The sequence below is a fragment of the Sus scrofa genome, chromosome 2 (genome assembly GCF_000003025.6).
Source record: "Sus scrofa isolate TJ Tabasco breed Duroc chromosome 2, Sscrofa11.1, whole genome shotgun sequence".
In the NCBI taxonomy this organism is placed as follows: Eukaryota; Metazoa; Chordata; class Mammalia; order Artiodactyla; family Suidae; genus Sus; species Sus scrofa.
The window spans coordinates 42,328,483-42,355,882 of record NC_010444.4 but is presented as its reverse complement, the minus strand read 5'-3'; the positions used below and the strand labels follow the sequence as shown (position 1 = coordinate 42,355,882).

The 27,400-nt window shown below is 39.3% G+C and overlaps 1 protein-coding gene across 1 annotated transcript in view; it reads left to right on the top strand.

The window, feature by feature from the left end:
- The window catches only part of C2H11orf58 (chromosome 2 open reading frame, human C11orf58), a 38,945-nt gene that overhangs the window by 8,640 nt on the left and 2,905 nt on the right, over positions 1-27,400 (top strand). Inside the window, exon 3 of the mRNA NM_001244873.1 lies at positions 27,194-27,254. Coding sequence (NP_001231802.1) covers positions 27,194-27,254 — 61 coding nt within the window. The remainder of the gene's footprint in view (positions 1-27,193; positions 27,255-27,400) is intronic.

The following is a 27,400-nucleotide window of genomic DNA, read 5'->3' as shown; positions in this document are numbered from 1 at the left end:
TATATGAATACACACACATATGTATATATATATATACACACGTCACACATGCGCGCACACACACACACTCACACTCCTTTTCTCATATCCCCCATCATGTTTTATCCTGAGACTGGGATCTAGTTCCCTGTGCCATATACTAGGACCTCATTGCTTATCCATTCTAAATGTAATAGTTTCCATCTGCTAACCTCAAACTCCCACTCCCTCCCTGTTCTCCCTTGGCAGTCACAAGTCTGTTCTCCATGTTTGTAAGTCTGTTTCTGTTCTGTAGATAAGTTCATTTGTGCCATATTTTAGATTATATATATATGTGATATCATGGTATTTATTTGTCTTCCTCTTTCTGATTTACTTCACTTAGAATGAGAATCTCTTGTTGTATTCATGTTGCTGCACGTGGTATTATTTCATTCTTTTTTATGCCTGAGTAGTATTCCATTGTATATATGAACTGCATCCTAATCCATTCAATTGTCCATGGACATTTTGGTTGTTTTCATGTCTTAGCTATTGTAAATAGTGTTGCTACAAACATATGGGTGCATGTATCTTTTTGATGTGTAGTTTTGTCTAGATCCATGCCCGGGGTGGAATTGCTGGATCGTGTAGTAGTTCTGTATTTAGTTTTCTGAGGAACCGCCATACTCTTCTCCATAGTGGTTGTACCTATTTACATTCCCACCAACAACACAGGAGGGTTCCCTTTTCCAGCATTTGTTCTTTGTAGACTTACTAATGATGGCCACTCTGACCGGAGTGAGGTGAATGTAGTTCTGATTTACGTCTCTCTAATAATTAGCAATGTCGAGCGTTTTTTCATGTACTTACTGGCCATCTGTATGTCTAGAAATGTCTATTTAAGTCTTCTGCACATTTTTTGATTGGGTTGTTGTTTTTTTATTGTTGAATAGTGTGGGTTGTTTGTGTATTTTGGGGGTGTTTTCTCTTTTTTTGGTTTCTGTTTTTTGCTTTTAGGGCCACACCTGTGACATATGGAAGTTCCCAGGCTAGGGGTCAAATCAGAGCTTCAGCTGCTGGCCTACACCACCCAGCTCCAAGCAGCATCTGTGACCTATACCACAGTTCATGGCAATGCTAGATCCTTAATCCACTGAGCGAGGCCAGGAATCAAACCCATATCCTTATGGATACTAGTTCGTGACTACTGAGCCACAAAGGGAACTCTTATTTGTTGTATTTTGGAGATGAAGCCCTTGTTGGTTGCATCATTTACAACTAGTTTCTCCCATTCCTTCAGGGTTGTCTTTTTAGGTTGTTTTGTTTTGTTTTAATGGTTTCCTTTGCTGTGGAAAAGCTTGTAAGTCTGATTAGGTCCCGTTGCTTTATTTTTGTTATTTCTGTTGCCTTGGGAGACAAATCTAAGAAAACATTTGTATGGTTTATATGAATGACTTTTTTTGCCTTTGTTCGAGGAGTTTTATTGTGTCATGTCATATGTTTAAGTCTTTAAGCCATTTGAGTTTATTTTTGTGCATGGTGTGAGGGTGTGTTCTGGTTTCATTGATTTACATGCAGCTCTCCAGTTTCCCCAGCACCACTTGCTGAAGAGACTTTTTCCCTTTTTATATTCTTGCTTCCTTTGTTGAAGATTAATTGACCGTAGGTGTCTGGATTTATTTCTGGGTTCTCTATTCTCTTCCATTCATCCATATGTCTGTTTTTGTAACAGCACCACACTGTCTTAATTACTGTGGATTTATAATACTGTCTGATGTCAGGGAAAGTTATGCCTCCTACTTGGTTTTTGTTCCTGAAAATTGCTTTGACAATTCTGGGTCTTTTTTCCATGTGAATTTTTGGATTATTTGTTCTAGTTTTGTGAAAAATACCATGGGTTATTTGACATGGTTCACAGTAAGTCTATAGATTGCTTTCAGTAGTATGGCCTTTTTTTTTTTTTTTTTTTTTTAACCATTAAATATTTTATATAGTATAATATAAAGAATAACTCAGCTGGTAAGAATAACAAAAATAATACAACCTCTGAAAATAAGTAAAATATAAAATGCATAAATTGGTTAAAAAACGGTGTAACTATATAAATAAGTACTCATAATTTGTTACATCTTATTGATTCTTCAATAAAGGCATTACACCATTCTAGGTGATGTGATAAACAAGACATTATAGAGTTTACATTGTACCATGGATAGAAATGGTTATTAATAATACAATTGTAGAACTATATTTTTAATTATACACTTGCATTATTTATTATAATTATTATAAATTCTTTGATGGAGAGGAAATCAGAATCAGTTCTAAGAAGACTTCAGCATTCCAAGAATGATGTTAAATGACCCCCTTCATGGTGGATTATGCACTTATTTACTATGAGATATATTTCTTCTCCAGAGATTCCTTGTTTGTGTATCAATTATAGATTTTTGGTTTGCAGTTATTCTGAAGTTTTGATGAAAGAGTCTATATGTATATGAGATTGTTTTAAGTTGTTGTTCTCTTAATTGCAAGTTCATCTCCAGTATCCTGCATTTGTACCCACCTCTTCTCATTATTTCTGATTTTGGTGGTATAATTGTGCATGGATGATTTCTTATCTTTAGTGTATATATACCTTTACTGGTGAACCTTGTCATTTGTGGAATTTTTGTTTCCTGTTGCTGGCTTTTCTTTTCTGCCTGGAGAAGTTCCTTTGCTTTTCGTTGTAAGGCTGGTTTAGTGTTGCTGAATTCTCTTAGCTTTTGCTTATCTGTGAAGGTTTTGATTTCTCCTTCAAGTCTGAATGAGAGCCTTGCTGGGTAGGGTAATCTTGGTTGGAGGTTTTTTCCTTTCATCACACAGTTAAGTACATCATGCCACTCCCTTATGGCCTGCAGGGTTTCTGCTGAAAAATCTGCCTATAACCTTATTGGGGTTCCCTTGTATGTTACTTTTTTTTTTTCCCTCGCTGCTTTCAAGATTTTGTCTTTAATTTTGGTCAGTTTGATTAATATGTGTCTCGGTGTATTCCTCCTTGGGTTTATTTTATATGGTACTTGTTGTGCTTGGTGGATTTGAGTGAGTGGTTCCTTTCCCATGTTAGGGAAGTTTTCAGCTGTTTATCTCTTGGAATATTTTTTCTGTCCCCTTCTCTCTCTCTTCTCCTTCTGGCACCCCTATAATATGGATGTTGTTGCGTTTCACGTTGTCCCAGAGTTCTCTGAGACTCTCTTTCATTTGTTTTCAATCTTTTTTCTCTTTTCTGTTCCACATTCGTAATTTCTACTAATCTGTCCTCCACCTTGCTTATTCGTTCTTCTGCCTCCTGCATTCTGCTGTTAGCTACTTCTAGTGAATTTTTTATTTCAGTTATTGTATTTTGCATCTCTTCTTGTTTAAGTTTTATGTCTTGTATCTCTTTGGTCAGTGTTTCCTGTAAGGTATCCATCTTTGCCTCCAGTTTATTTCCAATGTCTTGCATCATCTTCAGCATTGATAATCTAAAGTCTTTTTCCTGGAGGCTGAGAATCTCCTCATCACTTAGCTGATTTTCTGGGTTTTTTTCCTTTCTCCCTCATCTGAGTTACAGTTCTCTGTCTCTTCATTTTTATAGGTCTTTGGTGTGGTGACCTTTTTACAGATGATAGGGTTGTAGCCTCTCTTACTTCTTGTGTCTGTCCCCCTTGTGGCTGAAGTCAGTATGCGGGCTTGCTGTAGGCTTCCTGATGGGAGGGGCTGATGCCTGCCCACTGGTAGGTGGAGCTGATTGTAATCCTTCTGTTGGGTGGGGCTTAGTCTCTGGATGGGATTAGAGGCAGCTGTGTGCCTGAGGGGTCTTTAGGTAGCCTGTTTACTGAGGGGTGGGGCTGTGGTCCCCCCTGGATTGTTGTTTACCCTGGAGCTTCACAGTGCTGACTGGCAGATTTTCCCAAAATGGCCACCTCCAGAGAAAGGCAGCTGCTGAATATTCCCAAGAGCTTTGCCTTCAATGTCCCTCCCTCACAACAAGCCCCACATTCGCCCCTGTTTTCCCAGGATGTCCTCCAAGAACTGCAGTCAGGTTTGACCCAGGTTCCTATGGAGACCTCGCTCTGCCCTAGGATCCAGTGCACGTGAAAGTCCATGTGCATCTTTTAAGAATGGGGTCTCCGTTTCCCCCAGTTGCATGGAGCTCCTGCACACAAGCCCCACTGGCCTTCAATGCCAGATGCTCCAGGGGCTCTTTCTCCCAGTGCTGGATCCCTGCACATGAGGGTTTGATGTGGGGCTCAGAACTCTCACTCCTGTAGGTGAGTCTCTCTCTGTGAACCAATTAGTTTTCAGTCTGTGGAGCTTCCCACCCGGGAGGTATGGAGTTGTTTATATTGCGAAATCGCCCCTCCTACCTCTTGATGTGGCCTCCTCTTCTGGAGTAGGGTATCTTTTTTAAGGTTTCTGGTCCATTTGGGTGGGGATTGCTCAGCTTTTAGTTGTGAATTTTGTTGTTTTTAGGAGAGAAGTTGAGCTCCAGTCCTTCTATTCCACCATCTTAATCCTCTCTGAGTATGTCCATTTTAACAATATTAATTCTTCCAATCCAGGAGCATGGGACATCTTTTATTTGTTTGAATCCTCTTTAATTTCCTTGATTAACGTTTTTTAGTTCTCAGTATATATCTTTTACCTCCTTGGTCAGGTTTATTCCTAGGCATGTTATGTTTGTTTGTTTGGGTGTGATTTTTTTTTTATATTCTTTTTCTAATATTTCATTGTTAGTATACAGAAATGCAGCTGATTTCTGAATGTTAATCTTATATTCTGCTACTTTGCTGAATTAGTTGATCAGTTTGAGTAGGTTTTGTGTGAAGTCCTTAGAGCTTTCTGTGTATAGTATTATGTCCTCTATAGAGAGTGAGTTTTACCTCTTCTCTTCCAATTTGGATACCTTTCATTTCTTTTACTTGTCTGGTTGCTGTGGCTAGGACTTCCAATACTTTGTTGAATAAAAGTGGTGAGAGTGGGCATCCTTGTCTTGTTCCAGATTTTAATGGAAAGGCTTTCGGCTTTTCTCCTTAGAGTTTTATATTATTGGCTGTGGGTTTGTCATAAATGGCTTTTGATGGTAAGACATGTTTCCTCTATATGCACTGTGGTAAGAGTTCTTATCATGAATGGATGTTGGATTTTGTCAAATGCTTTTTCTGTATTTATTGAGATAATCATGTGGGTTTTGACTCCTTTTGTTAATGTGGTGTATGACATTGATTTGTGTATGTTGAGCCATCCTTGTGGAATTAGGGACGAATCCCACTTGGTCATGATGTTTTTTGTTTGTTTTTTGGTTTTTTTTAGTTTTTATTATAGTGTTCTGTCAATTTCTGCTGTACAGCAAAGTGACCCTATCATACATATATGTACATTCTTTTTCTTACATTATCCTTCATCATTTTCCATCACAAGTGTGACTGGATACAGTTCCCTGTGCTGCATAGCAGGATCTCATTACCTATCCACTCCAGATGCAGTAGTTTGCATCTACCAGCCCCAGATTCCGGTCCATCCTATTCCCTCCCCTTCTCCCTTGGCAACCACAAGTCTGTTCTCCATGTCCATGAGTTTGTTTATTTTCTGGAGATAGGTTCATTTGTGCCATATATTAGATTTCAGATATAAATGATATAATATGGTATTTTTCTTTCTGACGTACTTCACTTAGTATGAGAATCTCTAGTTCCATCCATGTTGCTGCAAATGGCATTATTTTGTTCTTTTTTTTTTTTTCTTTTTAGGGCCACACCTGCAGCATATGGAGGTTCCCAGGCTAGGGGGTCTAAGTGGAGCTCTAGCTGCCGGCCTATGCCACAGCAACACAGGATCCGAGCCATGTCTGTGACCTACACCACACCAGATTCTTAACTCACTGAGCGAGGCCAGGGATTGAACCCACAACCTAGTTCCTAGTCGGATTCATTTCCGCTACACCAAGATGGGAACTCCTATTTTGTTCTTCTCTATGGCTGTATAGTATTCCCTTATAGTGCCACATCTTAATCCATTTATCTGTTGGTGGACTTTTAGGTTGTTTTTCCACGTCTTGGCTATTGTGAATAGTGCTGCAGTGAACATAGAGGTGCATGTATCTTTTTCAATGAAAGTTTTGTCTGGACAAATATCCAAGAGTGGGATTCCTGGATCATATGGTAGTTTTACATTTAGTTTTCTGAAGTACCTCCATAATGTTTTCCATAGTGGTTGTACCAATTTGTATTTCTTGTTGACCTAAGAAAACATTTGTGTGGTTGATGTCAGAGAATGTTTTGCCTATGTTCTCTTTTAGGAGTTTTATGGTGTCTTGTCTTATGTTTAAGTCTTTAGCCATTTTGAGTTTATTTTTGTGCATGGTATGAGGTTGTGTTCTGGTTTCATTGATGTACATGCAGCTGTCCAGGTTTCCCAGCATGACTTCCTGAAGCGACTTTTTCCCATTTTATATTCTTGCCTCCTTTATCAAAGACTAATTGACCATAGGTTCTGGATTTATTTCTGGATTCTCTGTTCTGTCCCATTGGTCTGTATGTCTGTTTTTGTACCAGTACCACACTGTCTTGATTACTGTAGCTTTGTAATATTGCCCGATGTCTGGGAGAGTTATGCCTCCTGCTTGTCTTTTGTTCCTCAGGATTGCTGTGGCAATTGTGGGTGTTTTATGGTTCCATATAAATTTTTGGATTGTTTGTTCTAGTTTTGTGAAAAGTGTCATGAGTTATTTGACATGGTTCACGTTAAGTCTATAGATTGCTTTGGATAGATTGCTTTGGGTAGTATGGCCATTTTAACTATATTAATTCTTCCAGTCCAGAAGCATGAGACATCTTTCCGTTTGTTTGAATCCTCTTTAATTTCCTTAATTGATGTTCTCAGTATGTAAATCTTTGCCCTCGTTGGTCAGTTTTATTCCTAGGTACTTAATTTTGGGGGGTGAACTTTTAAAAGTTATTTTTATATTTTTTAAAATTTCATTGTTAGTATGCAGAAATGCAACCTATTTCTGAATGTTAATCTTGTATCCTGCTACTTTGCTGAATTCATTGATCAGTTCAGATAAGTTTTGTGTGGAGTCCTTTGGGTTTTCTATATATAGTCTCGTGTCCTCTGCATAGAGTGACAATTTTACCTCTTCTCTTCCAATTTGGATACCTTTTATTTCTTTTACTTGTCTGGTTCCTGTGGCTAGAACTTCCAATACTATGTTGAATAAAAGTGGTGAGAGTGGGCATCCTTGTCTTATTCCAGATTTTAGTGGGAAAGCTTTCAGCTTTTCTCCTTTGAGTATATATAATATACTGTGGGTTTATCATAAATGGCTTTTGATGGTAAGGCATGTTTTCTTTATACCCACTGTGGTAAGTGTTTTTGTCATGAATGGATGTTGGATTTTGTCAAATGCTTTTTCTGTATTTATTGAGATAATCACGTGGGTTTTTTTGTTTGTTTGTTTGGTCTTTGTCTTTTTTTTGACTTTTCTAGGACCGTACGCATGGCAGATGGAGGTTCCCAGGCTAGGCGTCTAATCAGAGCTATAGCTTCCAGCCTACATCACAGCTCACGGCAATGCCAGATCCTTAACCCCTGAGCAAGGCCAGGGATCAAACCCACAACCTCATCATTCCTAGTTGGATTCGTTAACCACTGAGCCACGGTGGGAACTCCTCTTCATGTGGGTTTTGACTCCTTTTGTTAATGTGTATGAATTTGATTGATTCACATATACTGAGCCATCCTTGTGAACTTGATGAATCCCACTTGGTAGTGGTATATTATCTTGTTTATGTGTCTTTGGATTCGGTTGGCTAAAATTTTGCTAAGAATATTTGCACCTATATTCATCAAAGACATTTTTTCTTTTTTTTTTTTTTTGTGGTATCTTTGGCTTTGATGTTAGCATGATGGTGGCTTCATAGAGTGTCATTGGGATTATTCCTTCTTCAAGCTTTTGGAAAAATTTAAGAAGGATGGGTATGAGTTCTTTGTGTGTTTGGTAGAATACACCCGTGAAGCCATCTGGTCCTGGACTTTTGTTTGTAGGGAATGTTTTTTATTATATATTCAGTTTCATTTCTAGTGATCCATCTCTTCAAATGGCCTATTTCTTGATTTAGTTTTGGCAGGCTGCATGTCTCTAGAAAGTTGTCCATTTCTTCTAGGTTGTCAAATTTGTTGGCAGGTAATTGTTCATAGTGTTCTCTAATGGTTTTTTGTATTTCTGCAGTATCTGTTGAGATTTCTATTTTTCATTTCTTGTTTTGAGTTCTTTGTCTCCTCTTTTGGGGAGTCTGGCCAGAGGTTTGTCCATTTTGTTTACCCATTCAAAGAACCAGCCCTTGGTTTTATTGATTTTATTGATTTTTTTTTCTATTGTTTTTTTGAATCTGTATTTTATTGATTTCCTCTCTCATCTTTATGATTTCTTTCCTTTTGCTGAATTTAGGTTTTGTTTGTTCTTTTTCTAATTCTTTTAGGTGGTGGCTTAAATTGTCAATTTGAGATTTTTCTTCTTTCCTGAGGAAGGCCTATATTTCTATGACTGTCCCTCTAAGAACAGCTTTTGCAGCATCCCATAGATTTTGAATGGTTGTGTTTTCATTATCAGAGGTATTTTTTAATTTCCCTTTGATTTCCGTATTGATCCATTGGTTTTTTTAATAGCATGTTGTTTAGTCTTCATGTAGTCAGGTTTTTCTCATTTCTTTTCCTGTGGTTGATTTCTACTTTCATGCCATTGTGGTCAGAGAAGATAATTTGAAATAATTTCTGTACCTTTAAGTTTGTTGATGTTAGTTTTGTGTCCCAGTATGTGGTCAGTCCTTGAGAATGTTCCGTGTACCCTTGAAAAGAATGTGTATTCTGATTTTTTTTGATGTAATGTTTTGAAAATGTCAATTAAGTCTGACTTTTCTATTGTGTTGTTTAGGATCTCTTTTACCTTACTGATTTTCTGTCTAGAGGATCTGTCCATTGATGTGAGTGGGATCTTAAAGTCTCCTACTGTTGTTGTATTCCCATCAGTGTCTTCTTTTATGTCTGTTAGTATTTGTTGTATTTGGGTGCTTCTATATTAAGGTCATATATATTGATGAATATAATAACCCTCTTCTTGAATTGATCCTTTTATCATTAAATTGTGTCCTACTTTGCCTTTTCTTTATGGCCTTTGTTTTAAAGTATTTTGTCTGATATGAATATTGCTTTCCTGTCTTTTCCATTCGCATGAAATACCTTATTCCATCCCCTCACTCTCAATTTATATGTGTCCTTTGCCCTAAGGGTGAGTCTCTTGTAGGGAGAATATTGTAGGCTGTTGCTTTTTTATTCAATCTGCCACTGTCTTTTGCGTGAAGCATTCAGTCCACTGACATTTAAGGTAATTATTGATAAATGTGTGTTTATTGCCATTTTAAACTTTATTTTCCAGTTGATTCTGATTCTCCTTTGTTTCTTTTTTTGGTTGGATGCTTTCCTTTCATTTTATGTTTGTGTTCTCTTCTTTTTAGTTTTTGTGAATATGTTGTTGGGTTTGCTTTGTGGTTATCTCCTGTTAATCCCTTCCTATATCTGCTTGCTTTAGCCTAATGGTAATAATAGGCTCAAACACATTCTTTTGAAAAAAAAAAAAAAAGAGTTTAGATTTTCTTACTTTCCTTCCCCACATTTTATGATTTTGATGGCCTTCTTTAACATCTTCATGTTTGTGTTTATGGTCACTTTTATAATAGGTTTTGTTTTTGTTTTTGTTTTTTCCCTTTTAGATCTGCATACTGGCTTATTTAAGTGATTATTTTCCAGTTTTGGTTTCCTCCATGCTACATCTTCTTGTTTCTTTTTTATTTAGAGGAGCCAGTTCAGTATTTCTTTTAGAATGTGTTTAGGTGTAGTATTACTGTGTTCTTTTGGTTTTTGTTTTTTGGAGAAATTCTTTATTTATCCTTCTTATTTTAAATGATATTCTTGCTGGATAGAGTATTCTAGGCTGCAAAATTTTTCCCTTTTAGAACTTTGAATATATCTTGCCACTCTCTCTGGCTTGTAGTGTTTCTGTAGAGAAATCATTTGGTAGCCTTATGGTGGTCTCCTTATAATTAACTCTTTTTTTTTTTTTCCTTGTGCTGCCTTTAGAATCCTCCCTAATTTATGCCATTTTTATTATAATATATCTTAGTGTGGGCCTGATTAGGTTCAAGTTGTTTGGAGCCCTCAGTGCTTCCTGTATCTTGATACCTGTTTCATTTACATTTGGAAAGTTTTCAGCCATAATTTCTTCAAATACATCTTCAATCACATTTTCTTTTCTTTCTCCTTCTGGACTCTATTATGTGTAGATTGGCTGACTTTATGTTATCCTGTAGATTTCTTGTATTGCTTTCATGATTTTTCATTTGGTTTTTTGTCTGCTGTCCTGATTGGGTGATTTCCATTATTCTATCTTCCAAGTTACTAATTCATTCCTCTGCATTATTCATTCTGCTCTTCAGTGCCTTTTAACTCAGCTTGCATCTCTGCAAATGAATTTTCTAATTTTTCTGTGCTCCTCTTTGTATTTTCTCGTTCCTTTCTAAAGTAATCTGCATTGTGGTTCAGATCCGCTCTTAATTCCTTCATATTTGCTCTTAATTCAGTGTTTTCACTCTCTCCTCTTTGAACTCAGTGTCTCTGAGACTACAGAGGTCTGTCTCATTGCTTGCTCCTTCAGGGGAATTCTTTCTTTTAACTGGGACTAGTTCCTGAACGTCTTCATCTTGATTATATTTTTCTTATTCTGTGAATTTAGTGTAACCAACTACTATAGTCTTGGAGGGCTATTGATATGCAAGAGCGCCCTGGGTATTTTGTGAAGGCTTACCATTTATTTCTGGTGTGAGGGTTCAAATGCTTGCTGTCTCCTTCCTCGGTGTGCGCAGGCTGTTATACCCTTGATAGGGTGCTGTGCATACTTCCAGAGAGATGGAGGCATTGGGCAGGGCTAGTAGCTAGTGCCTGGTTGCTAGGCCCTTGACAGTGGCAAGGATCTGCAGGAAGGTGGCCCAGGCTGCTCCTAGTTGCAGGGCCCTGGGAAGTGGCATTGGCTCTCAGGCAGGTTTAACAGGTGCCTGGAGCATTTGGCAATGGCAGGCCATGTGCATTCCCATGGGAGTGAGAGCAACAATGGGTTGGTGCTCAGTTGCAGTGCCCTCTTCAGTGCTCAGTCTCTGAGGTGACTGGGGCCACAGGTGGTACTTGTTCATAGACCCCTAGTGGTTGGTGGACCATGCCCATCTCTGGCTGTTTTGCCCCTGCCACCTGTAGACTACGTAAAAGCACCCCATCATTTAACCTGTGCAGGAGGCACCACCACCTTTAGCCTGCACAAGAGGTGCCTAGCTGCCCACAGCCCCTCCCTCTGAGGGTCCATGAGTATGCAGAGAAAGATATTCCTATGGTGGTCTGTTCCTCTTCCTCTTGCCCTCCGCAACAAGTGTGCCTTGCTTCTCCTGTGGGCCCAGACCTCCTCTCGGATTCCTTTTGCTGTGATGCTCTGCTCCCCAGCCCTTGGCTCACAGTTCTGTAGCCCCACAGGCTGTCTCCACACAGCCAACCGAGTCCTCTCCCCAGAACTGGCCTCCAGTACCTGAATCTCAGTGCCCAGCTCCCTTTCTAGCATCTCAGGCTGTGGCATGCTGGGAGGTTGGTACTGGTGGTCTGTGCAGTGCTCTCTCTGCTTTGCCCTCCTCAGTCCAGCCACTATGCTTTTCTCCAAGCCTTTGAGGTCCCTCTGTCTTGGCTGATCTCCACATCAGTTAGGTGGCTTCCCAAGTTGTGGATTCCTTTTCTCTTTTTTCTTTTTTACCCAGTTGTTTGGAGAGTTTCTTGCCTTAAGTCCTTTCTGGAGGTTTAAGGTCTTCTGCCAGCGTTCAGTAGATGTTCTGTGAAAATCATTCTACATGTAGATGGTTTTTGTTGATTTGTTTGTGGGAGAAGGTGAGTGCCACATCTTAGTCCTCCACCATCTTGATCCAGCTCCTATGTTTTCTTGGTCTATGAATCTATTCCTGTTTTGTAAATAAATTCATTTTTATCATTTTTTTTTAGGTTCCTCATATAAGTGATATCATATGATATTTATCTTCTCTGGCTTCCCTTAGTATGAATAATCTCTAGGTATCCATGTTGCCGCAAATCACATTATTTCATTATTTTCTATGGCTGAGTAGCCTTCTCTTATATATATACACCACATTTTCTTTATCCATTCATCTCTGCATGGACTTTTAGGTTGCTTCCATGTCGTGGCTATTGTAAGTAATGCTGCTGTGAATATTGGAGTGCATGTGTCTTTTCAAGTTAAGAGTTTTCTCCAGATATATGCCCAGGCATGGGATTGCTGGATCATATGGTGGCTCAATTTTTAGTTTTTTGTTTTTTAAGGAACTTCCATGCTGTTCTGTATAGTTGCTGCAATAATTTACATTCCCATCAGTAGTGCTAATAGGGTTCTCTTTTCTCCACACCCTCTCTAGCAGTTATTATCTGTAGGCTTTTTGATGATGGCCATTCTGACCAGTGTGAGATAATACCTCTTTATACTTCTGATTTTGCATTTCTTTAATAACTAGCAATGCAGCACATCTTTTCATTTGTCTGTTGGCCGTTTATATGTCTTTGGAGAAATGTCTTTGGAGGTCTTCTGCCCATTATTCAATTGGGTTGTTTGCCTTTTTTTTTTTTTTTTTTTTTTTTTTTTGTCTTTCTAGGACCACACCCACGGCATATGAAGGTTTCCAAGGCTAGGAGTCCAATCAGAGCTGTAGCTGCTGGCCTACACCATAGCTCATGGCAACAGAGCAAGGCCAGGGGTCGAACCCACATCCTCATAGATACTAGCTAGATTCATTTCCACTGCACCACAACAGGAACTCCCTTTGAGCCATTTTGAATTTATTTCTGTGTATGGTGTGAGGGAGTGTTCCAGCTTCATTGATTTACATAGAGCTGGCCATCTTAGCACAGCATGCTGAAGGGACTGTCTTTTCTTCATTGTTAAGTTCTCGCCTCCTTTATTGAAGATTAATTTACTGAGGTGTATAAATTTATTTCTGGCCTCTCTATTGAGTTCCATTTTGCCATATTTCTGTTTTTATGCTAGTACCATTGTATTTTTATTACTGTAGCTTTGTAATATTGTCTGAAATCTAGGAGGGTTATGCCTCCAGCTTTGTTCATTTTCTTCAGGATCACTTTGGCAATTTTGTGTCTTTTATGGTTCCCTATAAATTTTAGGATTATTTGTTTTAGTTTTGTGGAAAATGTCGCAATTTGATAGGGGAGCACATTAAATCTGTAGGTTGCTTTGGGTAATGTCGTTTTTATACTATAATTCTTCCAATCCAAGAGCATAGGCTATCATTCCATTTCTTTTAAATCATCTTCAGTCCCCTTTATTAGTGTTTAATAGTTCGTAGCATATGAGTATTTCACCTCCATTGTCAGGTTTATTTCTTTTTTTTTTTTTTTTTTTTTTTGTCTTTTGTCTTTTGTCTTTTGTTGTTGTTGCTGTCTCTTGGGCCGCTCCCGCAGCATATGGAGGTTCCCAGGCTAGGGGTTGAATCGGAGCTGTAGCCACCGGCCTACGCCAGAGCCACAGCAACGCGGGATCCGAGCCGAGTCTGCGACCTACACCACAGCTCACGGCAACGCCGGATCGTTAACCCACTGAGCAAGGGCAGGGACCGAACCCGCGACCTCATGGTTCCTAGTCGGATTCGTTAACCACTGCGCCACGACGGGAACTCCAGGTTTATTTCTAAGTGTTTAATTTTTTTGATTTGAACTTTAGATAAATTGATTGCTTTTTTTTAACTTTCTCTTTATGATATTTCATTGTTAGAAATGCAACTAACTTCTGTATATTGAGTTCCTGTCCTGGCTCAGAAGTAACAAACCTGACTGGTATCTATGAGGACATAAGTTCAATCCTGGGCCTCACTCAGTGGGTTGGGCATCCCATGTTACCCTGAGCTGTGATGTAGGTCGCAGACATGGCTTGGATCCAGCGTTTTTGTGGCTATAGTGTAGGTTGGCAGCTGCAGCTCCAATTTGACCCGTAGCCTGGAAACTTTCATATATGCTGCAGGTGTGGCCCCAAAAATCAAACAAAAAGTTTCTCTATGTTAATCTTGTATCCTACTACCTTGCTGAATTCATTTATCAGTTGGAGTAATTAGGGAGTAGCCGTGTGGATTATTTAGGGTTTTCTGTTATATATCAAGTCATCTGCTTACAATGACAATTTACATCTTCCATTCCATTATGTTGAGATATGTTTCCTCTGTACCGTGATAAGAGTTTTAATCATGAATAGGTGTTAAATTTTATCAGATGCTTTTTCTGCATATGTTGAGAAGACCATGTGGTTTTTGCCTTTTCTTGATATAGTGTATTACATTGATTGATATGCATATATTAAACTATCTTTGTGACCTTGGGGATGAATCCAACTTGATAATGATGTATTTTTTTTAATGTTTTTGTACTAAGTTTGCTAGTATTTTTTTATTTGAAGATTTTTGCATCTGTAGTCAGCAAAGATATTGGCATGTAATTTTCATTTTCATTAATGTCTTTGGCGTTGGTATTAGAATAATAGTGGCTTCATAGAATGACTTTGAGAGTGTTCTCAGTTTTTTGGGTTTTCTTCTGTTTTTGTTGTTGTTGTTGTTTATTACTCAATGAATTTATCACATCTGTAGTTGTATAATGATCATCACAATCCATATTCACAGGATTTCCATCCCACAACCCAAGCACATCCCCCCACCCCACAAACGGTCTCCTCTGGAGACCATAAGTTTTTCAATGTCTGTGAGTCAGCATTTATTCTGTAAAGAAGTACAGTTTGTACTTTTTTTTTTTTTTTTTTTTTTTTTTGCCATTTCTTGGGCCGCTCCTGTGGCATGTGGAGGTTCCCAGGCTAGGGATCGAATTGAAGCTGTAGCCGCCAGCCTATGCCAGAGCCACAGCAACATGGGATCCGAGCCGCATCTGCAACCTACACCACAGCTCACGGCACCACCGGATTCTTAACCCACTAAGGCCAGGGATCAAACCCACAACTTCATTGTTCCTAGCTGGATTCGTTAACCACCAAGCCACGACGGAAATTCCCAGTCTGTCCTTTTTTCAGATTCCACATGTCAGTGAAAGCATTTGATGTTGGTGTCTCATTGTATGGCTGACTTCACTTAGCATGATAATTTCTAGGTCCATCCATGTTGCTAAAAATGCCGGTATTTCATTCCATTTAATGGCTGAGTAATACTCCATTGTGTATATGTACTACCTCTTCTTGATCCACTCCTCAGTCGATGGACATTTAGGTTGTTTCCATGTCTTGGCTATTGAAAATAGTGCTGCAATGAACATTGGAATACATGTGTCTTTGCAAGTCATGGTTTTCTCTGGATAGATGCCCAGGAGTGGGATTGCTGGATCAAATGGTAGTTCTGTTTTTAGTTTTCTGAGGAATCTCCATAATGTTTTCCAGAGTGTTGCACCAGTTTACAGTCCCACCAACAGTGTCATAGGGTTCCTTTTTCTCCACACCCTCTCGAGCACTTACTGTTTGTAGACTTTTTGATGATGGCCATTCTGGCTGGTATAAGGTGGTACCTCATAGTGGTTTTGATTTGAATTTCTCTGGTAGTCAGTGATGTTGAACATCTTTTCATGTGTTTTTTTTGGCCATCTGTATGTCGTCTTTGGAGAACTGTCTGTTTAGATCTTCTGCCCATTTTTTGATGGGGTTGTTTGTTTTTTTGGTATGGAGCTGCAGAAGGTGTTTATAAATTTTGGAGATTAATCCCTCGTCAGTTGATTCATTTGCAAAGATTTTCTCCCATTCTGTGGGTTGTCTTTTCGTTTTGTTTAGGGTTTCCTTTGCTGTGCAGAAACTTTTAAGTTTGACTAAGTCCCATTGTTTATTTTTGTTTTTACTGTCAATACTCTAAGGTGGATCTGAGAAGATGTTGCTGTTGTTTATGTCAGAGAGTGTTTGGTCTTTGTTTTCCTCTAAGAGTTTTATAGAGTCTGGTCTTATATCTAGGTCTTTAATCCATTTTGAGTTTATTTTTGTGTATGGTGTTAGGGGGTGTTCTAATTTCATTATTTTCCATGTGGCTGTCCAGTTTTCCCAGCACCACTTACTGAACAAGCTGTCATCTCTCCATTGATATTCTTGCCTCGCTTGTCATAGATTAGTTGGTAGTAGGTGTGTGGGTTTAATTCTGGGCTTTCTGTCCTTTCCCACTGATCTGTGTTTCTGTCTTTGTGCCAGTACCATATGGTTTTGATGATTGTTGCTTTGTAGTATAGTCTGAAGTCCAGGAGCCTGATTCCTCCAACTCCATTTTTCTTTTTCAGGATGTCTTTGGCTCTTCTGGGTCTTTTGTGCTTCCAAACAAACCCTACATATTTCATTCAAGTTCTGTGGGAAACGTCCTCGGCAATTTGATAGGGATTTCATTGAATCTGTGTATTGCCTTAGGTAGTACAGTCATTTTGATAATATTGATTCTTCCAATCCACGAGCATGGTATGTTTTTCCATCTCGTTGTGTCATCTTTGATTTCTTTCATCAGCATCTTATAGTGTTCAGAGTACAGGTCTTTTGTCTCTTTAGGTAGGTTTACTCCTAGGTATTTGATTCTTTTAGATGTGATGGTAAACGGGATTGCTTCTCTAATTTCTCTTTCTGGTCTTTCATTGTTAGTGTATAGAAATGCTGTTGATTTCTTTGTGTTAATTTTGTATCCTGCGACTTTGCCAAATTCATTGATGAGCTCTAACAGTTTTCTGGTAGAGTCTTTAGGATTTTCTAGGTATCATATCATGTCATCTACAAATAGTGATAGTTTTACTTCTTCCTTTCCAATTTTGATCCCTTTTATTTCATTTTCTTCTCTGATTGCCATGGCTAGGACTTCCAAAACTATGTTGAATAGTAGTGACAAGACAGACATCCTTGTCTTGTTCCTGATCTCAGCGGGAATTCTTTCAGCTTTTCACCATTGAGAATGATGTTCGCTGTGGGTTTGTCATATATGGCCTTTATTATGTTGAGGTAGGTTCCCGCTATGCCCACTTTCTGAAGGGTTTTTATCAGAAATGGGTGTTGGATTTTGTCAAAGGCTTTTTCCACATCTATTGAGAGGATCATATGGTTTCTATTCTTCAGTTTGTTAATGTGGTGTATCACACTGATTGATTTGCAGATATTGAAGAATCCTTGCATCCCTGGGATAAATCCCACTAGACCATGATGTACAATCCTTTTAATGTATTGTTGGATGCAGTTTACTAGTATTTTGTTGAGGATTTTTGCATCGATGTTCATCAGTGAAATTGGCCTGTAGTTTTCTTTTTTTGTGGTATCTTTGTCTGGTTTTGGTATCAGGGTGATGGTGGCCTCATAGAATGAGTTTGGGAGTATCCCTTTCTCTGTGATTTTTTTTTTTTTTTTTTTTTTTTTTTTTTTGGAATAGTTTCACAAGGATAGGAAGGAGAGGTGTTAGCTCATCTCTAAATGTTTGATAGAATTCACCTGTGAAGCCATCTGGTCCTGTTCTTTTGTTTGTTGGACGTTTTTAATCCCAGTTTCAATTTCAGTACTTGTGATTGGTCCATTCATCTTTTCTATTTCATCTTGATTTAGTCTTGGAAGATTGTACTTTTCTAAGAATTTGTCCATTTCTTCTAGGTTTTCTGTTTTATTGGCATAAGGTTGCATGTAGTAGTCCCTAATGATCCTTTGTATTTCTGTGATGTCCGTTATAACTTCCTTTTCATTTCTAATATTATTGAGTCCTCTCTTTTTTTTTCTTGCTAAGTCTGTCTAAGGGTTTATCAATTTTGTCGATCTTTTCAAAGAACAGGCCTTTAGTTTCATAGATCTTTTCTATGCTTTTCTTTGTTTCTATTTCATTGATTTCTGCTCCGATCTTTATGGTTTCTTTCCTTCTGCTAACTCTAGGTCTTGACTGTTCTTTTCTCTCAAGCTGTTTTAGATGTAAAGTTAGATTGTTTATTTGAGCTTTTTCTTGTTTCCTGAGGTAGGCATATATTGCTGTAATCTTCCCTCTTGGAGCTACTTTTGCTGTATCCCATAGGTTTTGGAATGTTGTATGTTTGTTGTCATTTGCTTCTAGGTATTTTTAAATTTCCTCTTTGATTTCTTCAGTGATCCATTGGTTGTTTAGTAGCATGTTCTTTAGTCTCCATGTGTTCGTGTTTTGTGCATTTTTTTTCTTGTTGATTTCCAGTCGTATAACATTGTGGTCAGAAAAGATGCTTGGTGTGATTTCAATTTTCTTAAAGTTAACAAGGTTGGATTTGTCGCCCAGGATGTGATCGGTCTTAGAGAATGTTCCATGTGCACTTGAGAAGAATGTGTATTCTGCTGCTTTTGGACGGAATGTCTTATAAATATCAAGTCCATCTGGTCTAATGCTTCACTTAGGGCCTGTGTTTCCTTGTTGATTTTTGTTTGGATGATCCATCCATTGCTATAGGTGGGGTGTTAAGGTCCCCTGCTATTGTGTTATTGCTAATTTCTCCTTTTAAGGTCATTAGCAGCTGCGTTATATATTAAGGTGATCCTATGTTGGGTGCATATATATTTACAATTGTTATATCCTCTTCTTGGATTGATCCTTTGATCATTATGTAATGTCCATCTTTGTCTCTCACATAATATTATTTATTTTAGGGTCTGTTTTGTCTGTTATGAGTATTACAACTCCAGCTTTCTTTTGATTCCCTTTTGCATGGAATATTTTCGTCCATCCACTTACTTTCAGTTTGTGTGTCCCTAGAAGTTGAAGTGGGTCTCTTGAAGACAGCATTATATATGGGTCTTGTTTTTGTATCCATTCAGCAAATCTTTGTCTTTTGATTGGAACATTTAGTCCATTTACATTTAAGGTAATTATGGGTATGTATGTTCTTACTGCCATTTTATTCACTTTTAGATTGGGTTTTGTTGCTCTTTTTTTCTTCCCTTTTTCTCTCTTCTTGGGGTTTGATGGTTATTGTTATATTTAAGTTGATTTTTCTTTTTCGTGTGTGAATCTATTGTAGATTTTTAACTCGCAGTTTCCCTGAAGTTTTTTTTATAGAGTGTATGTGTGTATACATGCACACAAGATTGTTATAAGTTGTTGGTCTCTTAATTTCAAATGCATTTTCAGTGTCCTACATCTGTGCCCTTCTCTTCTCACAATTTCTGATTTTGGTAGCATATTTGTACATGGATGATTTCCTATCTTTACTATATGTATACCTTTACTGGTGATCCTTGTCATTTGTAGTACTTTTGTTTCTAGTTGCACCTTTTCCTTTCCAACCTAGAGAAGTGCTTTTATTATTTGTTGTAAAGCTGGTTTAGTGTTGCTGAATTCTCTTAGCTTTTGCCTATCTGTAAAGCTTTTGATTTCTCCTTCAAATCTGAATGACAACCTCATTGGATAAAGTAATCTTGGTTGGGGTTTTTTTCCTTTCATCACTTTAAGTGTATTGTGCCACTCCCTTCTGGCCTGCAGAATTTCTGCTGAAAAATCTGCCAATAACCTTATTGGGGTTCCCTTGTATATTATTTGTTTCTTTTCCCTAGCTGCTTTCAGTATTTTCTCTTTGTCTTTACTTTTCTTCAGTTTGATTAACATGTGTCTCATATTCCTCCCTAGGGTTTATTTTATATGGTACTCGTTGTGCTTCCTGGATTTGAGTGAGTGATTCCTTTACCATGTTAGGAAATTTTTTGGGTATTATCTCTTTGAATATTTTTTCTGTGCCTTTCTGTCTCTCTTCTTCTGGCACCACTGTAATATGGATGTTGGTGTGTTTAACATTGTCCCAGAGTTGTCTTAGACTGTCTTCGTTTCTCTTCAGTTTTTTTTCTCTTTTCTCTTCTGCGTTAGTGATGGCCACTAGTCTGCCCTCCACCTCGCTTATTCATTCTTTTGCCTCCTGTATTCTGCTGTTGGTTGCTTCTAATGAATTTTTTATTTCAGTTATTGTATTTTGCATCTCTGCTTGCTTAAGTTTTGTGTTTATTTTCTCAATGTTTGCTGTAAATTATCAGTCTTTGCCTCTAGTTTATTTCCAGTGTCTTGCATCATCTTCATATCATCAGTCTATAGTCTTTTTCCTAGAGGCTGATAATCTCCAGATCACTTGGCTGTTTTTCTGGGGGATTTTCTTGCTCCTTTATCATTTTTATAGGTTTTTGATGTGGTGTCCTTTTGCAGACAATAGAGTTGTAGCCACTCTTACTCATGGGTGAAGTTGGTACCGGGGCTTGCTGTAGGCTTCCTGATGGAGGAGGTACTGGTGCCTGCCCTCTGTTGGGTGGGGCTTTGTCTCTGGGTGAGATTGGAGGCAACTGTGTGCCTGGGAAGTCTTTAGGCAGCCTCTTTACTGATGGGTGGGGCTGTGATCCCACCTGGATTATTGTTTGGCCTGTGGCTTCTCAGTGCTGGTGGGTAGGGCCATATTTTCCCAAAAAGACCACATCTAGTGGAATACACGCTGATGAATATTCCCAAGACCTTTTCCTCCAGTGTCCTTCCCCCACAACGAGCCACAGTCAACCTGTTTTCCTAGGAGATCCTCCAAGAACTGGAGGCAGGTCCAACCCAGATTCCTATGGAGTCTTTACTTTGCCCTGGGACCCAGTGCACATGAAAGCCTGTGTGCACCTTTCAAGAATGGAGTCTCTGTTTCTTCCATTCCCATGGAGCGCCTGTGCACAAGCCCTACTGGCCTTCGATGCCAGATGTTTCAGGGGCTCTTTCTTCCAATGCCAGATCCCTAGGCATGGGGACCTGAAGTAGGGCTCAGAACTCTCATTGCTGTAGGTGAGTCTCTGTGATCAGTTACCTTCCAGTCTGCGGGCTGCTTACCTGGTGGCTATGGGGTTGCTTATATCACATAATTTCCCCTCCTACATTCTTAATGTGGCCTCCTCTTTGTCTTCTGGAATAGTTTCATGTCCATTTGGTTGAAGGTTGTTTAGCATCTGGTTGTAATTATGTTGTTTTTATGAGAAAAGTGAGCTCCAGTCCTTCTATTCTGCCATCTTAATTCCATCTCCCTTTATAGCCTTTGTCTTAAAGCTTATTTTGTCCAATATGAGTATTGCTACCCCTGCTTTCTTATCATTTCTGTTTGCATGAAATAATCTCTTTCTATCCCCTCACTTTCAATGTACGTGTCCTTTATTCTAAAGTTGGTCTATTGTAGGCATCATATTGTAGTCTCTTATCTTTTTTGTCCTTTTTTTTCCCCCTTTTTCTCTTTTTAGGGCCGCACCCACAGCATATGTAAGTTCCCAGGCTAGGGGTCAAATAGGAGCTGTAGCTACTGGCCTACACCACAGCCACTGCAACACCAGATCCGAGCTGTGTCTGTGACTTACACCACAGCTCACGGCAACATCAGATCCTCAACCCACTGAGCAAGGCCAGGGATCAAACCCATGTCCTCAGGGATACTAGTCAGATTCATTAACCACTGAGCCACAATGGGAACTCAGTCTCTTGTCTTTTTTCCAGTCTGCCACTTTTGCATTTCTTTTGACTGGAGTATTTATTTCCACTGACATTTGAGGTGATTGTTGGTAGATAAGTATGTAGTGGCATTTTAAACCTTGTTTCCAGTTGATTTTATATAAGTGGTTTATTTTCCATTTTTGATTTTCTCTTTTCCTGTAGATGCTTGTTGCTTTTCTATTTAGAGAAAGCCTTTCAATATTTCTTCTAAGATAGGTATAGTATTGCTGGATTCCACTAGTTTTTCCTTGTCTGAGAAATTTTTTCTCTCTTCTAGTATAAATGACAATCTTGCCAAGTAGAGTATCCTAGATTGCAAGTTTTTTCCTTTCAGGACTTTGAATATCTTGCCACTCCCTCTGGCCTGCAATATTTCTGTAGATAAATCATCTGATAGCCTTATCAGCCCATCTGATAGTCCCTTCTAAGTAACTCTTTTTTTTCTCTTATTGCCTTTAGAACCCTTTCTTAATCTTTAACTTTTGCCATTTTAATTATAACATGTCACAATATAAGTCTGTTTGGGTTCATGTTGTTTAGGACTCCCTGTGCTTCTACTTGGATTATCTGTTCTTGTAGTTTGGGAAATTTTCAGCCATATTTTCTTCAAATACTTTTTCAATCCCCTTTTTGCTTTCTTCTTGTTCTGTGATCCCTATTATATGTAGATTGATTTGTTTTAATGTTATCCCATAGGTCTTATTTATTGCTTTCATTCATTTTTCTGTCTGCTGTTCTGATTGGGTGATTTCCATTATTCTGTCTTCCATATCACTTATTTGTTCTTCTGCATTATTTAGTTTCATATTTATTGCCTTTACCCTGGCCTTTATTGTGGCAAATGAGTTTTCTAATTTAATTGGTTCTTCATAGTTTTTAGTGTTTTGGTACAGTGATCTGCATTTCCATTGATAATTTTGTTAATTCCTTCAGTATTCTTATTACCTCCTTCTTGAACTTGGGATCTCTGCTTCATTGTTGGTTCTTTTAGGGAAATTTCTCTTGTTTTGTTCGTGAGTGGTATATCATTTTACGTATATCTCTCTGATAGCATGAATTTAGGAGAAACAGTTATTTACAGTGGTCTTGAAGAACCGTTTTTATGTGAAAGTGTCCCGTGTAATCTGCATGAGTCTGATATTTTTTTGTGCAGTGGTTGTTTTTAGTACGGATGCCTACCATGTCTTTCCTCAGTGTGTGCTGGCTGCTTAGCCCCTTGATAGGGGGTGTGATTGGCATTGTGGTGACCTTAGCCTGCCCAAGATGTTGAACAGGCCGCCTCTTTGCCCTGTGGCTATCACATTCCTATCAGGGGCAGGGTTTCCTCCCTAATTGTTGAGTAGAAGCCCGCAGATCCATTTCCGAGCTGCAGTGTGAGATAGGACTGGACTGCTTCTGCTAGAAGAGGAGCCATTGAGCTCCACTGGGAAGTACACTCTGGTATCAGCTGTCACCTGTTGTGAGTGTTCACAAAGTATTCTGTTGTTGGCATACTAGCTCCACACCCCCACGCAGCCATGGGAATCCAGGCAGTCAGCCTTAGATGTCCCTCAGGCACTGTGTTCACAAAGCAGTGAGTGCAGATCTGCCAAAGTCAGGCACCTGGACCTACTGCTAGCTATGGAATCATTGCAAACACTGGTTCTTCCTCTGCAAAGCCCACAGCTGCTAACTCTGGACCCATTTCCCAGCTATGAAAGCACCAGTGATCTGGCTCAGCTGTCCCACAGGTACTGAGCTTACACAAGTGCCAAAATCACAAGGCTTCTAACTAAACACTGGTCAGATTTTAGGCCCACCTCTATGTTGGCAGCCACCAGGGCTTGCTTGCTCCCAGAGCTCATAGAGGCAGAGCTGTGCCCCTACTTTTGTGTGTACTTTGACAGTGGGGCTTCTGTCGCAGGTCTTCTGTCAGCAATAAGTGGATGTTCTGTGTGAATCGTTCTGCATGTTGATGGGGCTTTTTGATGTGTTTGTGGAAGAAGGTGAGCAGCACGTCTTACTACTCTGCTGTCTTAATCCCTCTTTTTTATTTGTATATTCTTATTGCCATTTTGTTGTTTTGGATTTGTTTTTGTCTTTTTTTCCTTTGTTTCCTTCTTCTGTGATTTGACAAATATTTTTAGTGTTGTATTTGGATTCCTTTTTCTTAATTGTATATCTATCATAGATTTTTTGGCTAATGGTTATTATGAAGCTTTTGTATAGCAGTCTCTATATATATGTGATTGTTTTTAGGTTGCTAATTTCTTAATTTCAAATGCATTTTTAAAATCCTGCATTTGTACTCTTCTTTCCTCACAACTATTGTGATACCATATTTTACATCTAATTTTTTTGCATATCCCTTAACTGCTTAAGGTGGATAGAGATGATTTTAGTCTTTTAACCTCCTTACTAGCTTTGTGCGTGAGTGAATTACTACCATTACTGTTTGTTTACCAGTAAGCTGTATCATTTCATGACTTTCTTGTTTCTAGTTATGGCCTTTTCTTTTACACATAAAGAAGTTTCGTTAGCATTTGTTGTAAATCTAGTTTGGTGGTGGTGAATTCTTTTAGCTTTTGCTTGTCTGTAAGGCTTTTGATTTCTCTATCAAATCTGAACGGGAGTCTTGCTGTGAGTAGAATATTTTTGGGTATGGATTTTTCCTTCCCCTGACTTTAAGTATATCATGCCACTCCCTTCTGGCTTGCAAGTTTTTTGCTGGATAATCGGGTGATAGCCTTATGAGGGTCCCCTTGTGTGTTATTTATTGCTCTTACATTGCTTCTTTTAATTTTTGTCATTTTAGTTACCGTGTGTTTCTCTTAGGTTTAATCCTTTATGAGACTCTCTTCACTTTGTGGACTTGGGTGACTGTTTCCTTTTCTAGGTTAGGGAAGTCTTTAGCTATATCTCTTCAAATATTTTCTCAGGCCCTTTCTCTCCTTTTTCTAACGCAAATATTAGTGTGGTGGTTGATGTTTCCTAGAGATTTCTTAAACTGTCCTCATTTCTTTTCTTTTTTTTTTTTTTTTTTTTTTTTTTCTGTTCAGTATTGGTGGTTTCCATTACACTGGTCCAGTCTTCTGAATCATTTAGTCTACTCTTGATTCCCACCAATGTATTTTTCTTTTCAGTTATTGTATTCTTGATCTCTGGGTGTTCTTTATATTTTCTGACTCTTTGTTGAAAACTAACTTCTCGCCCTGTGCATCCATACTTCTCAAGTACTTTGATCATCATTACAGTCATTACCCTGTACTCTTTCTCAGGTAGATTGCCTATCTCCACTTAAGTTAGTCCTTCTTCTGGGGCTTTTATCTTGTTCCTTCGTTTGGAGCATATTCCTCTGCTCCCAACTTTGTATTTTTGTGTGTGTGGTAGTTTAGTATTATTTCTCAACCTTGGAGAAGCGGCCCTCTTTAGGAGTCGTTCAGTGCATCCCAGCAATGCACTTCCTTCTTGCCACCCAAGCTATATGCTCTAGGATTTCCCTCTAAGAGGTCTGTGTGGGTCCTTCTGTTATGGCACGTTGACTGCATGGGTGGTGTAGTAGGCTTGGTTGGCCCTTAGTCTGGTTGGTTGCCAGGGCCTGCTTTACACAGATGCTGCTGTTTAGCAGGGCCTGGTCCAATAAGGTGGCTATTTACAGTGCCCTAGTGGGCCATGGGGCTAGTGCCATGGTGGGCAGAGTCAGGGTCCCAGAGACAACTTGTGCTGTTGCCTACCCCCTGGCAGATGAAGCCATCTGTGGTTAATGCCAGAGTTTTGGCAGCAGACCCGATTCTGGAATGTGGCTGCAGGGCCCTGGGATCTCAGTGCTCTTATAAGATTGTTTAGAGGTGGAGGCAGGGCACTTATTGACACAGTTGGGTATGGGATCTATGGTGTCCCAAAGATTGTATTGGCCTGTCCAAGGAAGGAGCAGGGCCCAGCTGGTCCCAGGGTGGAGTCTATGGTCAACATATCGTAGTCTTCTTGCATCAGGTGTCTGCCCTTGGTGGGTGAGGCTGGTCTAGAGACTTGGTGCAGTGTTCCTGGTGGCAGGGGGCAGTACCTGCTCACTAGTGGGTGGAGCTGGGTCCTACCCTCTGGTAGGCAAGGCCATGTCTAGAGGTGGCTGTTTACTTAGAAAGTCTTTAGGCAGCCTCTCTGCTGGTGCATGGGGCTGTATGCACACCGAGTTAGTTGTTTGGCCTACAGCCTGTTGGGTGGGACAGGTTTGGGCACTAATGAGCCAAGATGTCAGATACCAGCAGCAACAGGGTTCACTCAGCTGAATGTTGCAATACCTCTTGCCACCAGTATCTTTGTCCCCAGTGCCTCCATACCCCCAACACCACCTCTCCAGGAGGCAATAAATAGGTCCAACTCAGGCGCCTATCAAATTATTGCTTTTGCTCTGGGTCCTGGTGCATGTGAGATTTTGTGTAGTCTCTCTCTCCCTAGTCCTGTTGGGCTCCTGCATTTAACCACACTGGCCTTCAAAGTCAAGTGCCCTGGGAGTTCATCTTCCTGGTGCTGGACCCCCAGGCTGGGGAGCCTGACATAGGGCTCAGGAGTCTTGCTCCTGGGAGTGTGGGATTTGATTATTATATTTGAATCGTGATTCCTCTTAGCCTTTAGTTATAGAAGGCCTTTTCTGGTAGGTTCCAGTCTTTTTCATCCGTAGTTGTGATTTTGGTTTGCCTGTGAAGAGGAGGTAAGTTTAGGGTGTTTCTGCCATATTGACCATTCTCTTCAAACTATTTATTTTTTTACCTTATGAAACTAAATATGAATCACAAAGACTGTATTGAAACTGATAAATTTAAAGGAATTATGTAACTTAATTGGTTGATAACTTTGAATCAGATTTATTTTTGTTTTATAAACCTATATTTTAAGTTCTGTGCTTTTCAGTTGTTTGAATGTGGGTGCTTGTTGTAGTCAAAAAGTAATGACCTATTTGATTGTGATATGTTAAATAGTATTATCTTCATTTTTATATTTTAAATTTGTCAATTTTTTCATTTTAAGTTGATTATTTCATTCTTATACAGCTAAATAATTTCATTTGCTTTCTTCTCTCCATGATATATGCCGAGGCATCAGAAAGAGAATGTGGAGAGTTCCCTGGTGGCCTAGTGGTTAAGGATTTGGTGTTGTCACTGCTGTGGCTCAGGTTTGATCCCTGGTCTGGGAACCTCTGCATGCCGTGGGTGTGGCTGGAAAGAAAAAAAAAAGATAGGGATCTTAATTGGGTTCTTTTCCTTTTTTTCTTTTTTTTGGGGGGGCCACTCCTGCGGCACATGGAGGTTTCCAGGCTAAGGGTCAGATCGGAGCTACAGCTGCCAACCTATGCCAGAGTCACAACAATGCCAGATCCGAGCCACACCTGCGACTTACACCACAGCTCATGACAACGCCGGATTCTTAACCCACTGAGCGAGGGCAGGGATTGAACCTGCAACTTCATGGTTCCCAGTCGGATTTGTTTCCGCTGTGCCACAGCAGGAACTCTCTTGGTTCTTTTTCTTCACTCTGTCCCAAAAGCCTGGAATGTTGTTGGGCACATAGTGTAATTGCCTATTAATAATTATATTTAATTAGTGATATCAAATTCCAATACATTTTCTGCCTTCTTATAGAAAGAACATACTGGTCGTCTTGTCATAGGAGATCACAAATCAACATCTCACTTCCGAACAGGTAAGAAAGTAAAATATAATCAAATTTGGGAGTGTTTATTTGGAATATGAAATATTTGTATAGGAGTTCCTGCTGTGTCACAGCAGGATCTGTGGTGCTAAGACACAGGTTTGATCCCAGCCTGACACAATGAGCTAAAAGATCTG